General features: G+C 57.8%; 1 protein-coding gene across 2 annotated transcripts; it reads right to left on the bottom strand.

Moving 5' to 3' along the window:
• Positions 1 to 611: 611 nt before the first annotated feature.
• On the bottom strand, positions 612 to 7,167 carry LOC102107986 (acidic leucine-rich nuclear phosphoprotein 32 family member B). Of its 2 annotated transcripts, none has more exons than XM_005531249.3 (7): positions 7,027 to 7,167; positions 4,570 to 4,719; positions 3,997 to 4,119; positions 2,833 to 3,031; positions 2,460 to 2,581; positions 2,041 to 2,095; positions 612 to 854 (listed from the first exon to the last, which is right to left on the bottom strand). In XM_005531249.3, exons 1-7 carry the CDS (start codon positions 7,078 to 7,080, stop codon positions 766 to 768), a joined length of 792 nt encoding a protein of 263 aa, XP_005531306.1. In that variant the 5' UTR covers positions 7,081 to 7,167; the 3' UTR covers positions 612 to 765. The 2 variants fall into 2 exon arrangements, with proteins under 2 accessions (XP_005531306.1, XP_005531307.1); XM_005531250.3 differs by having other exon boundaries at positions 2,460 to 2,578.
• Between the last annotated feature and the right edge of the window lie 8,292 nt (positions 7,168 to 15,459).

The raw sequence follows: 15,459 nt of genomic DNA, 5'->3' as shown, positions 1-15,459 counted from the left end.
CACGGCCACAACAACCCCTCTGGCTCGGGACAGCCCAAGGGATGGGTCTGAGGTGGACAACGGGGAAAATGTTCCAGTTTATAAAAAAATATAGGAAAGCAAGTGCAGGGCTACTGCAAGGTGCATCGGCAGAGGTACCAGGTCATGCAAGCAGCCCCCCCCCTCCCTCCCTTCCCCCAAAACCCCAGGCACCCCCCAGCCCCAGCACTAAAGCATCTTCAAGCATGTCCAGAGATCACATCACCATGATTTCAGATCTGAGACACCCTCAGGGATCGCTCGAGTCCACGGAGATGAACCACATTTTGCACCCGAGATGGCTCAAAAAGCATCTTCAGAGCCCTGGGCTGAGGGCACGAGGGTGGCAAAGGCCTTCTGTGCTGGAGCTCTGGGTCCAGTGTGGCACAGCTGATTTTGGACACACAGATACCCTAAGGAGGAGATTTTTTTTTTTCTCTTTTTTTTTTTTCTCTCATGATTTTTTTTGTTGATTTTTTTTTTTTTTGCAAGCTGCTGCACAAACCACCGAACGGAGAAAAGCCTTTGGTCATGAGATACTTGTGAGAAAAGAGTGAGCCTTGTATGGAAGATTCCCCTGAATGCCTACAGTATTCTAAATCTTAAAAAAATATATTGTGGACGCTGCAGCCATACAAAGGGGGAGGAGGAGGAGTGGGAGACAGGGATTTACAGTCTCACACAGACACAACGGGGAGGTTAAGACAAGCACAGTCAGAGTCTGTAAAACTGATTGGCTCGCTGGGATCAGTCATCCTCATCATCCTCTTCGTCCTCTGCATCTTCCTCTCCTTCATCCTCTAGACTTCGTTTTCTCTTCTCCCCACACGGATGGTCTGCAAAGAGAGGGGGAATTCACTCTTCCAGCCCAGCCCAGGGAGCAGCAGCTGAGCTGTGGAGCTGGAGCAGGCTGGCACCATTTGGGAGCAGATCCACCCTGTCCTGCTCCTCCTGGAAAAGCCTGGGCTGACATGAGACACCAACAACTTTCTCTGCCCTCCAAGCATCCTGTGTAACAGCTGAAAAGGGGATTTTTTTGTTGTTGTTGTTGAGCAGCCTCAAAAACACAGCATCTGCAGAATTCAGGCGCTCCTGACCAAGCTCATGGCCCCTGTGCTGGCACTGCTGAGGCGTCAAATCCTGGGTCAGTTTGGGCCCCTCCTGACAAGGAGGACATTGAGGGGCTCACTGAGGGGCTGGAGCGTGTCCAGAGCAGGGAACGGAGCTGGGAAGGGTCTGGAGCCCCAGGAGGGGCTGAGGGAGCTGGAAAGGGGCTCAGCCTGGAGAAAAGGAGGCTCAGGGGGCCCTTCTGGCTCTGCACAACTCCCTGCCAGGAGGGGACAGCCGAGGGGGTCAGTCACTAACAAGTGACAGGGTGAGAGGAAATGGCCTCAAGCTGCACCAGGTGAGATTTAGATGGGATGTTGGGATAAACCCCTTCAAGGAGAAGGTGGTCAGGCACTGGCTCAGGCTGCCCAGGGCAGTGTGGAATCACCATCCCTGAACTGCTCAAGAAGGTGTGGATTTGGCACTCGGGGACAGGGGTCAGTGGTGAACACGGTGGTGTTGGACTCGGCATTAGAGGATTTCCCAACCTTAACAATTCCACGATTTATCCAAAACTGTTTGAATCCACACCAGCCACAATATTCTGCCAACTCTCATCTGGGTGGTTGTTTGTTACAACCAGAGGAGTCTGGCCCTGAGCTCAGGTCTGAGCTGAGAGTGGAATGTGCCCCTGAGAGATTCCCTCACCCTGCTCCTGCAGACCCATCAGTTCCCAGAACTGCTTTTCTAAGCAACTGACCTCTCACATTTCCCAGAATTACCTGGCATGGCTGGAATTTGGAGGTCCTGAGACCCCTTTCCCTCCCTGTGTGACCCTTGATGATGACACAGCTCAGTACCAGCCTGGGCAGAAAAACTGCAGCAACAGCCCTGCACTGAGGCTGAGGAAGCTCCAAAAACACCAAATATTTGAGGGAGCTCTGCAATAAATTGGATTGTTAGGACTCAACTCACCCTCCTCAGCTTCATCTTCTTCATCCTCCTCACCATCTTCCTCCTCATCTTCCTCCTGGAGTGAAAACAAGAGGCTTTGTTGCATGAACCACAATCCCATGAGCAGTAACCCCAGCCCCCTCTCCCAGCCCAAGGAAGCCTCAGCGTGGCAGGAGAAGCTGCTGGATCTCCAAGAGCTCCTCACATCCCCACGGATGGGGCTGCACGGACCCATCACTCAGAGCCATGGGAAGTGCCAGGCCAAGACTGAACTGGAAAACTCTCTGGAGTTTTTGACTCTCAGGAGTTCAGAGTGCAGGGAAAAAGCCAGAGTGGAAGGCAAACTCCTCAGATCTGTCCCCAGAGAGGCTCCTGTGACACCTGGGTCACCACACAAGGGACAAACATGTGACCTGGTGCTGAACCAGTGCCAATCTCACCTCATCATCTACTCCATCCTCCTCCTCTTCACCTTCCAGATCATCGTCTTCATCTTCCTCATCATCAATGACTTCTTCATCCAAATCGTCCTCCTCCTCATCATCCTCCTCTTCCTCGCCTTCTACCAAAAGGGGGAGGGAGGGAAGTGCCCCAGTTCCCAAATCCAGACACCCTCCACCCCTCAGAGCTGTGTGAGCAGCAGGCAGGGGTCACAGAGGATGAGGAGGGACAGCAGCCAGCCCTGTGGGGCAGGGGCTGGGGGTACCCACACAGCCCCTACTCCAGCGCCCGTCCCCGTCTGTGGAGCCCACCCAGAAGCGGAAAAGGGGCCCTTGCCCAGCAGGAAAACCAGGAGGAGAAAAAAATCCTCACCTTCCCCATTCTCATAGTCATCTTCCAGTGCATCCCCATCTGCTTCGGGGTCTGAGTCAGGGGCTTCCTGCTCATCAGCATCAAAGCCATCCAGGTAGGTGAGCTGGGGCAGGAGGGCGAACACGCTCTCCCGGTAGTTGATGAGCATTGTCACCTCGCAGTTGAACAGGTCCAGACTGTGGAGGTTTGGCAACTTTTTCTGCAAAAATCAATTTGTTAAGATTATTCACAGCACTGTCTGAAGATCAGGCAGCCAAGGCAGGGTGGCTGGGGCACTGCCCAGGTCCAGCACAGAAGTGGTTCTGCCCCACATGCTCCTCAGATGGAGAGGAATCACTGCTCCTGTTCATTGAGGGGACAGAAAATTTCTGTTCAGCTCCTCTGTCCTGGCTTCCCTTTCTGGAAGAAACTCTCTCTGCATTTGCAAATCTTTCTTTCTTCTGAACAGGCCCAGAAAGCTCAGGAGTAGCTGAGCTGGACTCATCCTGCTCAAATATCAGGCAGAACACCAAGGCAGAGCTCAGGGAGAGCCACAGCCGGGGTGCCCTCAGCACAGCCCAGCTCAGGCCATCACACCGGGCACCACGCCAAGGAAAGGAGGAGCAAAACAATCCCAAATTCCTTCTGGAGGGAATGGATGCACCAAACAGCCCAATGGATGGACAAATGTCCTGTGTCAGACCTTTCAGGCATCCCTCACAGCAAGAGCCTTCCTGGGCCAGTTCAGACGGAGCCTCTGAGGCCTTTTCCAGCCTCACTGATCCCTGTGGGAATGGGAGCCCTGCAGTGCTGTGACAGCAGAGCCTTCAGGCTGATGTGACAGATGCCCTCACTGGTGTCCAGTTACCTCATTCCATGACACCCCAGGTGCCACCTACCTCCAACTGCCTCCGACCCTTTCCCGGTCCCTTCTCAGATGGGCACTGAGCATCCACAGTTTTACTCATCCAGCCCCATTTCACGCTTCTTTTAGCGACTGGCTGCTGCTTTTCCAGACTGAGGAGCCATTAACTACTGGCCCAGCCTCAAACTGGGATCAAATCTGTTCCCATCAGAACCACGCAGTGCTGTTGGAACAGTTACCAAGACGTTGGATTCCTGCTGCACAGACCCATTCCCCAAAGGAAACGTCATCCCTGGGATTCCAGCACAGCCTCCACTCACCAAGGGCTCCAGGGTATTGATGTCTTTGATCTTGTTGCCGCTTAGGTTCAAGTGTGTCAGGTTGGGAGTTTTCTCTGCTAGAACTTCAAGGCCACCAGAAATCCTATTATCACTCAGCTCCAGCTGAAGGGAAGGAATATCACATGGTCACCAAGTGTTTCAGCTTGTGATACAGGGAAGGAAATTGCCCTGAGAACTGGGCTACGATGAGCACCCAAATTTCAGCTCACAGAGCAGCAGGTCAAATCTGCCCTTAAAATCCCTTTCCTGCAGGGACACAGCACTGCCAGCCACCCCATGCTGGTTACTGCTCCAAAACCCAAATTATTTACGGTGTCACAAAGCTTCTGACAGCAGCACAAGAGCAAGAAAGCAAGAGAGGAAGGGCACTAAACACCTGAAGAGCTTGGAAGGGTTTTGTTTCATATTAAAACCGACCCCTCTCGCTTGCTCAGATAGCGAGCAAAGAGCAAAATTCAACGGCCTTTTCTGGCAAATACAGGAAAACCAACTGCCAGCAGGGGCAGCACAAGGCCAAGGGCTGCTGGAGATGGGACCTGAGCCCTGACTCACCTTCCGGAGCTTGTTGAGTTTGGGGAGGTTGGACACGGACAGCAGGTTGATGTTGATCATGCTGAGGAACTCCAGGTTCTCAAAGTCTGAGGAGAGACCGACCACCTTGCCATCCTCTGAGCGACAGTTATCCAGGACCAGCTCCTTCACCTGCACAGGGACACCACCCACAGCTGTCACCACACCTGCCACAGTCCCCCCGGGCCTGTCAAGGTGACATCAACACATCCAGAGCTCGGCTGTGCCTCGAGCTCCTCCTCATTGAAATTTAAGACCTTAAAGCCAAATAACTTTTGGTGACAGCCCCTCACCGTGGTTGGGGTTTCACCCTCCCAGCACAAGCCAGCAAACACTCCTGCTGTCCCCACCAAGGTCCCCACCCTCCAGGAAGCAGCAGGCAGGGGTTTGGAACCGCGAGGTCACATCCCAGCGCTCCGTGCACACAAGGCATCAATAAAGCTTTCAGAGTCACGCTTGAGGCTCCACTAACGAGGGGCCAAACGAGGTCAGCTGGGTTTGTCCCCTCCCACTTTGGCCCCCACACCACTGGGGTGCCAGAAAACCTGTCCCCAGAGGATTGACCTCCCTGTGACGGTGTCCAGTGAGGTGACACAGGCGCCTGGGCACGGCTCACCACGTGAGCTCAAGCTCAGGCTGGTGACACAAGACATCAAACATCGTGCCCAGCATGGATTCCACATCCAGGAACCTTCAGGACTAGCCAGGAATTCAGCACGTGAAGGAATCAACCCCCCCTGTGCCACCAGGAGCACCAAGCACCAGCACAGAACTGCTGCCCGCAAACACCTGGGGGGAACATCCCTGTCCACCCAGCTCTCACAAACCAGTCTGCTTTTACCCCACACATTCTTGACAGCAAGATGCAAAAATGAGCCTTGGCCAGAAGGCTCGTGGTGCTCTCCAAATTCCTCCTTCGCAGTGCTCCCATTTTACCTCTCCTGCTCACATCAGCCAACTATTAGGGAATCATTTTAAAACCACTCTGCCTTCCCAGAGGGAGAGTCTGAGGGCTGCTGTGCCATCTTTACCACCTTCACAGCACAAGCTCAGAACGAATTATCACTTCAGACTCCTCAAGTGTTATCACTGCTTGAGGGTTTGAATTGAGGCTCTGCCAGAAGTTTTGGAGCTGAGTGTGTTCTGCTCCCAACACACCAGAAAAGGCTCCAGCCAAAGTGAGACGATCACCGTGGTGGATGTAAAGGTGGCAAAGGCCAGGCCTGGGCGGCTGCTGTGCTGTGTGGGCACAGAGGTGAGCCTGAACTCCACCAGGTTATCATGGAATCCTGGAATGCTCTGGATCGGAAGAGACCTTAGAGCACATCCGGTGCCACCCCTGCCATGGCAGGGACACCTTCCACCATCCCAGGCTGCTCCAAGCCCCGTCCAGCCTGGCCTTGGACACTGCCAGGGATCCAGGGGCAGCCACAGCTGCTCTGGGTGACCTGGGCCCAACCCAGGCAAGCCCGGCTTTCCCCCGAGCGGGCCCTTTCTGCTGGCCCAGGCCGCGCTGCAGTTACAGCAGGTCCCGGGACAGGCAGGGCCGGCCCTGACCCCGCTGGCTCTGCAATTCCTGGCGTCTCTCCACCGGCACCAGGCGCTCGCAGCTCCTCCTGCCCCGCCGCTCTGCTCCTGCAAATCCCCTCGCCATGCACGAAGCCGCTTTAATCCCCACCCAAAGCCCCGCTCAGCTCCCGCTCCCGCCGGGCCCGGGGCCCGCAGCTGCCACGACACCGAGCGTCCCCGGGGCCGGGGAGGGGGCGGGGCCCAGCGGGGCGGCCCGGCCATGGGGAGATCCGGGGAGCGGGGATCGGGAGATCCGGGGAAAGGGAAGATCCAGGAAGGGGCGGTCGGAGGAAAAGAGGACACGGAGATGAGGCGGCCCCGGAGCGCTGGGCCCGGCCCCGCGGCCGCCAGAGGAGGGGAACGGGCGGCCCCGGCGGCACCTAAAGGTTCGCCCCCGCAGGCCCTGAGCCCTTCCCCGGGCGGAGGAACCGCGGGAGCCGCTCCGGGCCCGGCCGGGCCCCGCTAACATGGCCGAGCCGCCATGGCCGCGCGGGGCCGCCCCGGCCCGGGCCCGCTGGCTCCGGCGCGGCGGGGCCCGGCCCGGCCCTGCCCGGCGGCCGCCCCCCTGCCCCCCGCGCCCCACCGCGGGCCGGGCCGGCCGGGCCCCGCCGCCGCCTCCAGCGCGGCCCCGCTGCGGGCGGGCCCCGCCGCGCACGGGCGCGCCGCCCTGGCGGGGCTGCGGGCCGGGCGGGAGCGCTCCCTCCGCCGCCGCGCTCCGCGCCCGCCGCGCCCGCCCCATCCCCGCCCCGCCAAAGCCGCCCGGTGCCCGCCGTGCGGGACCCCCGCGGGCCGCTCTCCCACCGCCACCCCACCCCAACCCCCCCCCCCCGTCCTCCCGCAGCACGTGCCGCCCGCTCCCCGCCGCCGCACCTCGCTCGGCTTCTTGTTGCGCAGCTCCAGCGTCAAGCGCCTCTCCATCTCCATGCTCCCGCCGCTCCGCTCCGCCGAGCCCGAGCCGCGCTGCGCTCCCGGTGCCGCTCCCGGTGCCGCCGCCGCTCCCGCCCCCGCCCGCGCGCGCCGCCGCCCGGCGCAGGAAGGGGGGCCAACGGCCACAAAGGCGCGCGCGCCGCCCCCCCCCAGCCCGCGCGGCAGCGCCCCCTGGCGGCACCGGCCCCAGCACCGCTCCGCCCCGGAGACACCGGTTCGAGTCCCACCGGCGGCACCGCGTTCCAGAGGCACATTCCCATCCCCAGGCACCGTGTTCCCATCTGCAGTGCCATATTCCCGCCCTCAGATGCTGTGTTCCAGTCTTCAGCGCCGTGTTCCAATCTCCAGAGCCACATTCCCAACTCCAGGCATCATGTCCCAGTCCCCAAGGACTGTTCCCATCCCCAGGCACCTCAGTCCCTTTTCCAGCTCCGTGCTCCCACCCCCAAGTGCCTCTGGCAACTTCCTGACTCCTGAGGGTGCAGCCAGGTGGGGGTCACACTCTTCTCCTGAGTCCAAGGCACAGGACAAGAGGAAACAGCCTCAAGCTGCTCCAGGGGAGATTTAGATTGGAGATCAGGAGAAATTCCTTCTAGAAAGGTCAGTCAGGCACAGCTGCCCAGGGCAGTGCTGGAGTCACCAGCCCTGGGAATGGTCAAACCACGTGTGGATGTGGCACCTGGGGACATGGATTAGTGGTGGCTTTGGCAGTGCTGGGTAATGTTTGGACTTGATGATCCCAGAGGGCTTTGCCAACCTCAACAATTCTCTGATTCCATGTTCCTGTCCTCACTGACACATTCCCATCCTCAGTGCCACTTTGCTGTCCCCAGGGCTGTGTTCCTGTCCTCAGTGCCACTTTGCTGTCTCCAGTGCCACTTTCCCATCCCCAGTGACATGTTCCCATTCCCAATGCCACATTCCTGTTCCCAGTGCCACTTTCCCATCCCCAGTGCCACTTTCCCATCCCCAGTGCCACTTTCCCATCCCCAGTGCCATTTTCCCATCCCCAGTGCCACATCCCTGTCCCCAGTGCCACATCCCTGTCCCCAGTGCCACATCCCTATCCCCAGTGCCATGTTCCTGTTCCCAGTTCCACATTCCTGTCCCCAGTGCCATGTTCCTGTCCCCAGTTCCACATCCCTGTCCCCAGTGCCACATCCCTGTCCCCAGTGCCACATTCCTGTCCCCCTGCCCGGCCCCTGTCCCAGCCCGCCCCAGGCCGTGCCTGCCCGTGGGCCAGGCTGATAAAGGCAGGGTGTTGGTCGGGCTCTGGGCTGAAGGAAGGACGAGATAACAGCGGGAACTCCCTGTCACTGTGGGGTTGGGGTGATGTTTTTCCCTTCCCTCGTGTGACAGGAGCACACAGAGCCCCGTGCTCGTCCTGGCCAGCCACGAGCTCCAGAGCCTGGAATGCTGCTGGCTCACAGGGGCCAGGGCCAGCAGGGCGGTCACTGCTGTGGCCCAGGAGGTGGCCTCAAGCCCTGCTGTCCTTCCAGGGGGTGACAGAGCTGGTGGGACCCCCTGCAGGGCTGGGGAAGGTCCCCTTGTCATGACACAGGGCCACCAGTGCCAGGGACCCCACACACGATGAGGATTCCTGCAGCATTTGGGCACTGCTGCCTGCCACCGCATTCAGAATTGCTGAAAAAGGAGCCAGAGAAATCTCTCTGATCCACGACCAAGGCTCCAAGTAAACAGGAACATGAGGGCTCTCAGGCCAGGCCCCATGGTCCCTCATTGTCCCCTCTGGCAGAGGGCCACCAGCCTGCCTTGTATGGCAGGAAATGGCTTTGTGGGCCACTGTGGGTCATTTCTGCCACTTGGCTCAAACACCAGCCTGCCCTCACTTGGAGGAATAGAACATTCAGCAGAGGGGCTCAACTCCAAAGGGGCCAAACCCACTTTTTTTTCAGAGCAGATAAGGGATATCTCCATATAGAAAAATTTGCTTTAATGCATTTTTGGCACCTGTGTGACTTCTCTCGCTGAACACAGCTCGGTTTCTCCAGCCAGAGAGCTCCCAGCCAGTGGGGCACCGGTTCCCCCTCCTTGGGGTGCCCCTAAAGAGACACCCAAAACCACCCAGTTCTGGGGCTGTGTGGAGTCAGGCAGAGAGGAGGGAGGACCAGATGAATTTTGGGGGCACTGAACAAGTGGGAGAGCAGCTCAAGGCTGGAGAAGAAACAACTTCTGAGTGCCCTGCCCAGCTCAGTCACATCCCGTGGGTGATGCAGGGAAGGGGTTTGGAATCATGGAATTTTTTAGGTTGGAAAAGACCTTTAAGATCATCGACCATAAGGTCAAGGCCAGGCTGGACGGGGTTTGGAGCATCCTGGGGCAGTGGAAGGTGTCTCTGGTCGCGGCAGGGGTGGCACTGCACGGGCTTTACGGTCCCTCCCATCCCAAACCATTCCTTGATTTGATGATTCTACAGCCACAGATCCCGGCCACAACAGGGTGGTTCGGGGTGATTCCAGGCTCCTCTGGAATCACCAAGCTCCACCAAGCTCCACCAAGCCCCACTTTTCAGCTCCACCAAGCCCCACTGTCCGGGGGAAAGGCAGGTCCCAGCACCCGAGGGGTCGCCCCCGGCCGCAGCAGCCCCGGGCAGCGCAGGAGGGAGATGCTCGGAGCCATCCCCGCTCCTGATCTGCATTTGTTTTAAGGTTCTTTCATGTCCCCTTTGAGGCTCGTTTCCTGTCCTTTGTAGCAAACAATGGCCTGTCCCCCCCAGCCCGGGCCGGGGTGGCTTTATCTCCCCTCCCCTGGGCCGCGCTCCCTCGGGAGCTGAGCTTTATGTTTGCCTTCCAATAAAACCCCTGCTCTGCTTGGCCCGAATGGATTTTAAAGCTGCGGCTTGCAGGGGATGTCTGGGAGATGCATTTGCAGGGATCTCGGCTCTCTGCGCTCGGGCAGATTAACGCCAAGCCGGTAATTTACTGTGCGGATGACAGCGCTGCGAGGCTGCAGTGGAACTGCTGACAGGGGCTGAAATTCAGGTCTGGAGCTTTTCAGGCAAGCTGGAGCACAGATGCCGAGGAAAAACGTATTATCTGTCTGTTATACAACACAGCATCACCGGGCTGTGTTTTACAGTGTTTAACTGCTTCGTTCCTGGCCGTGCCTCCTCCGAGTCCCTGGGGAGCCTGGCGGTGCCACAAGGAGCTGCTCAGCACGGCTGGCCCGTCCTCAAAACAGCCACAAGCATCCCCCGGATGTCCTGGGGGCTGCAGATCCCCAGGAGAGCTGGGGGTGCTCACCTGGAGAGGAGAAGGCTCCAGGGAGAGCTCAGAGCCCCTTGCAGGGCCTAAAGGGGCTCCAGGAGAGCTGGAGAGGGACTGGGGACAAGGCCTGGAGGGACAGGACACAGGGAATGGCTCCCACTGCCAGAGGGCAGGGCTGGATGGGATATTGGGCAGGAATTGTTGGCTGGGAGGGTGGGCAGGCCCTGGCACAGGGTGCCCAGAGCAGCTGGGGCTGCCCCTGGATCCCTGGCAGTGCCCAAGGCCAGGCTGGACGGGGCTTGGAGCAGCCTGGGATGGTGGAAGGTGTCCCTGCCCAAAGCATTACATGGAATCTGGAATGGGATTGTCCTCAAGGACCCTTCCAACCCAAACCATTCTGGGATTCCATGATAAGGCAGTTTGCTCCACAGACCCTCAGTTTGAGAATGGGCAGTGGGTGTGCAGTGATTTGCAGAACTGGAGGATGGCATCAACCTCACTGAAGATTTACAAGCCAATAGGGAATCTGCTGGGATACCAAAAAACCCCAAAACTGTTCCCCCGTGCACCCCAACCACTCCCAAGGAGGAGGCAAATGAAGTTCATGCAAGCCCTGGAAGCTGTTAGAAGAAATTGGTAGAATCCTGGACCAGTTTGGAGTGGAAGGGACCTTAAAGATTTAATTACATCCCCTGTGAGTTTTGTTTGTTCGTTTCTCTGGTGGAAATCAGGGATCTAAAACTCTCAGGGTATCCTGGGCTCCCCCTTTCGTCCATGCCCCAATCATCCTTCTGCCTCCGGATCCCGATCTGCGCTCTCCCCCTGCCCTGGCTGCTCCCTTTCCCCTCCATCTCCTGCTGTACCCTGATCTCCTCTCCTCCCCCTGAATCCTGGATCTCCCTCTTCCACATACCCCAATCCCCCCTTTTTTCACCGCATCCCAATCCCTCCTCCCCCCATATCCTGACCCCTCTCTCCCCCTGTACCCCAAATCCCTTCTCATCTTCCTGCGCTTCAATCCCCCCTTTCCCCTGCATGTCAATCCCACCTTGTCCCACTGTACCCAGATCCTCTGTTCCCCATGTACCCCAACCCCCTTTCCCGATTTCCCAATCCCTCTCCCTGTATCCCAATCCCTTTCCCGATATCCCAATCCCTTTCCCGATTTCCCGATTCCCTTTCCCGATATTCCGATCCCCTTTCCCGATATCCCGATCCCTTTCCCGACATCCCGATCCCTTTCCCGACATCCCGATCCCTCTCCCTGTATCCCGATCCCTCTCCCTGTATCCCGATCCCTTTCCCGATTTCCCGATCCCCTTTCCCGATATCCTAATCCCTTTCCTGATATCCCAATCCCTTTCCCGACATCCCGATCCCTTTCCCGATATCCCAATCCCTTTCCCGATATCCCGATCCCTTTCCCGATTTCCCGATCCCCTTTCCCGATATCCCGATCCCTTTCCCGATATCCCGATCCCTTTCCCGATATCCCGATCCCTTTCCCGATATCCCGATCCCTTTCCCTGTACCCCAATCCCTTTTCCCTGTATCCCGATCCCTTTCCCGATTTCCCGATCCCCTTTCGGGCTCTCCGGCTGCACCGCGGCCCCGTTACCCGCAGGGGGCAGCAGGGGCACGGCCATGGGGGGGTCCCGGGCCGTGGGTGCCCCGGAGGCTCCGGGGGTCCCCGGGAGGGGTCTGAGGTGACCCCGGGCACTGTGCCCTGCTCTGGAATAACGCGGGATAACGCGATCCCGGGATGTGCGATCTCCAGGAGGCTTTTGGTGACTCGGGACGAGGGTCCGGGTGGCGCCAGGGTCCCTCCAGGCACACGCGAGGGTCCGAAACGGGAGCTGTTGAGTCCAACCATTAACCCAGCAACACCACGGTCACCACCAAGCTCTGTCCCCAAGTGCCACATCCACGCTGCCTTTGAGCATCTCCAGGGATGGGGACTCCAGCACTGCCCTGGCAGCTGGGCCAGTGCCTGGCCGCCCTTCCCCTGAAGGAATTTCTCCCAATATCCAATCTAAACCTCCCCTGGCCCAGCCTGAGGCCGTTCCCTCTCCTCCTGTCCCTGTTCCCTGGCAGCACAGCCCGACGCCCCCGGCTGTCCCCTCCTGCCAGGGAGTTGTGCAGAGCCAGAAGGGCCCCCTGAGCCTCCTTTGCTCCAGGCTGAGCCCCTTTCCAGCTCCCTCAGCCCCTCCTGGGGCTCCAGACCCTTCCCAGCTCTGTTCCCTGCTCTGGACACGCTCCAGCCCCTCAATGTCCTCCTTGGGGTGAGTGTCCCACACTGTCCCCAGGACCTGAGGGGTGTCAGCAGTGCCAGCACAGGGGACAGGCACTGCCCTGGGCCTGCTGGTCACACTTCTGATCCAAGCCAGGTGCCATCAGCCTTCCTGCTCCCCTGGGCACACGCTGGGTCCTGTTCAGCCACTGCCTCTCTGCCCTACAGTAATTAGCTCTGCCCTGCAGTAATTAGCTCTGCCCTGCAGTAATTAGCTGTGGATTCTGGCATCCCTGTAACCATGAAACAACAGGCAGCCCCTATCGCAGAGCAGATCTGGAGGCACCTTGCAGATCCCTGCCTGATCTCCCTGATAGGGAAGCTGAGCCATGCAGGGCAGGTGTTGATCCTCCACCACCCTGCACAGAGCCAGCTGCTCCCAGAGGATCCAGCAGCACATCCACTGCCCTGGGAAGACAGGGTGGGAATGGCCCCAGGGAGAGACAGCAGGGATGTGCCTGGGGTGGCATTCGGGGAGACAGGGCTGCCTTAGGGCGGTGTCCCCACCTCACCTGCACATGGAGTTGTCACCTCCAGCTGCCCCCAGCACCTCTCAGGCTGTTTGCAAGACTTGGTAAAAAATAATGAATTTAAAAATTAATTTTACAATGTCTCCCAGCTCAGACAGACCAAGCAGTAACACCAGGAACAACCACAGTGGCAATTCCTGCTTGGTACTGCTGAGGGGTTCCCCTGTAAAGGAACCAACACACAGAGAGGCCACAGAGAAACCACCTGTCCCAAGGAGCTTACACAGGTGGGAAATGGACTCCAAGTGCCTCAGGCCCCAAGGTGCACCCCTGATTAGGCTGAAAGAATGCTGCATGTGCTGGGATGGCATTTCCAGGGACCCCAGGAGCACCAAAGAGCACTTCAGTCCAGGATTACAACACATGCAAGCAAACAGGCAGGAGGTCTCTGTGTGTAGGATCCTCAAATGTCACCACTTTCAGGTTTCCAGCTCACAAATGAGGTTTGAAGCAGCACTCACATCGCCCTTGGAATATCACCTTGTCCTGTCCCTGCACCACTTTCCTGCCACCTGGATTGTGCTTCAGCTGCATCAGGTCTCAGCCAGCTCATGACACTTCTGCTCAGCGTGGCCATGGACAGCTAAACCCTGAGGTCTTCCCCTTCTCTGGCTTGGGCTTGCACTTGTCTGGAGAATTTCTGTGAACATGTAGGAAAAAATCAGGATTTCCCTGTTTGCTCCCACAGCACTGCTCAGTCAGAGCTGCACTTGCCCCTAATTCACATAGTTTGTGCTAATATCCTGGTTTTTTGCAGGAGAAATGCTGGAGTGAGAGCATTCCTGGGCAAGCTGGTGCTCCTCCTCATCACCTCCGTGGTCTCAGAGCATGAGGGGGCTGCTGTGCTCTGCTCCCTGCCTGCAGTGAGATCTCAGGACATGAAAATAAGATTTGGGAAACATCTGTCTTTGGGAAAGAGTGCCACAGGGAGAGGCACACTGTGGGTGGGATGGCTCCCTCTCCCAGTTCCCATTCCAGTTTCCCAGTCTCAACAACAGGGGAGATAGGCACAGGCTCAGCCTGGAGGCCAGAGCATCCTCCTCCTCTGTCACCAGCCTTGTGCAACCCTCTCGCCCTCCCTCCAAGGGTGTGGGAGAATTCCTGGCAGGCAGGAGCTGCTCAGGGTCCAGCTGGGCTTGGGAAACAGCTCCAGGAGCACGGGAGAGCCCCCAGGCTCCCTCCTGCACCCTCTCCAGTCTCCCACATCCCAACCCCTCAAACCCTTGCTTGTCTCCAGAGCTGGGATGGGGTGGTCAGATCCTCAGGGCTGATTTGACAGCCCAGAGCTGTTTTGATGCCAAACTCCATCCTGATGCAAGCAGGAAATCAAGGGAGTTGCAGCAGCCAGGGCTTATTTTGGGCCCTTCAGCTTCACTTCAGAGTTGCCTGAAGACTCAAACTCCTGGGATTAGTTGGATTTATTAGTTGGAGATGGGTTTTAGTTCCTGCAGGGAAAGGCAGGAATTAAAAGAATAACAAGGTAGTGAAGAATTGGGAAGTTATTAAATGAAGAAAGGAAACATATCTGCAGGCGAGGGCTGGTGAGGGCCAGGGTGGATGTTCAATAAAAGGAGTGTTCCCAAACATCTTCTCCGCAGAGTTTGGCCCATCAGACACCTGGTTGCCCATCAAATTGTACCAAGGGAAGTTCAAATTGGGTTTTAGGAAAAATTCCTTTGTGGAAAGGGAGTTCAGGCACTGGAACAGGTTGCTCTGGGAAGTGGTGGAGTCGCCGTGGCTGAAAGTGTTCAAAAAACCTGTGGAGGTGGCACCTGGGGACAAGGTTTAACAGTGGCCTCGCCAGGGCTGGGCTGATGGTTGGACTTGGCCTTAGAGGGCTTTTCCAAGCCCAGGGATCCTGTGACTCCATGTTTGGTGATTCCCAGTGTCCCTGGGGCAGCCCTGAGAGATTTGGCACAAGTTTGCCAACAGATCAGAGCTGGCACAGCCCTGGAAATGGCAGCAGGACCTTCCTATGGAATGTGCTCAGAGGGGGAATGTCCAGGGACACTCCTGCACCTCCCTGCCCTTCTCAGGCTTTGCCAGTTCAGGTGACAAACTCTCCCAGGAGGTTTTTCCAGTGGCTCTTCAAAGTGTCACCATGTCCCTGTTCCAGCAGCCCCTCTGTGCCCTCGAGGCACTCACACCAAACTTCTGTTTCTAAAAGGGACACTGTCCCAGATATCCACCTTCCTTTATTTATGTAGAAAGACAGAGCTTGAAAGCACCTGGGATGTGATGAGCTTCTTTGAACAGAGATGGGAAACTCCACAAGGTACAGGGATGTGACTGGGAATGAGCAGGGTAGGATGGGGAGGCCCAGGGGATG

Source organism: Pseudopodoces humilis, chromosome 28, assembly GCF_049639895.1.
Source record: "Pseudopodoces humilis isolate 2021_Gansu_Grassland_sample_001 chromosome 28, ASM4963989v1, whole genome shotgun sequence".
NCBI lineage: Eukaryota > Metazoa > Chordata > Aves > Passeriformes > Paridae > Pseudopodoces > Pseudopodoces humilis.
The sequence above is the reverse complement of the archived record's forward strand: the minus strand, read 5'-3'. Positions and strand labels throughout refer to the sequence as shown.

Excerpts from the sequence above, each read along its gene's own strand:
- LOC102107986 (XM_005531249.3), bottom strand. The coding sequence starts at position 7,080 with ATGGAGATGGAGAGGCGCTTGACGCTGGAGCTGCGCAACAAGAAGCCG. Across the intron at positions 2,096-2,459 it reads AGGATGGAGTAGATGATGAG|GAGGAAGATGAGGAGGAAGA; the intron begins GTGAGATTGGCA and ends TTTTCACTCCAG. Across the intron at positions 855-2,040 it reads AGAAGATGAAGCTGAGGAGG|ACCATCCGTGTGGGGAGAAG; the intron begins GTGAGTTGAGTC and ends CTCTCTTTGCAG.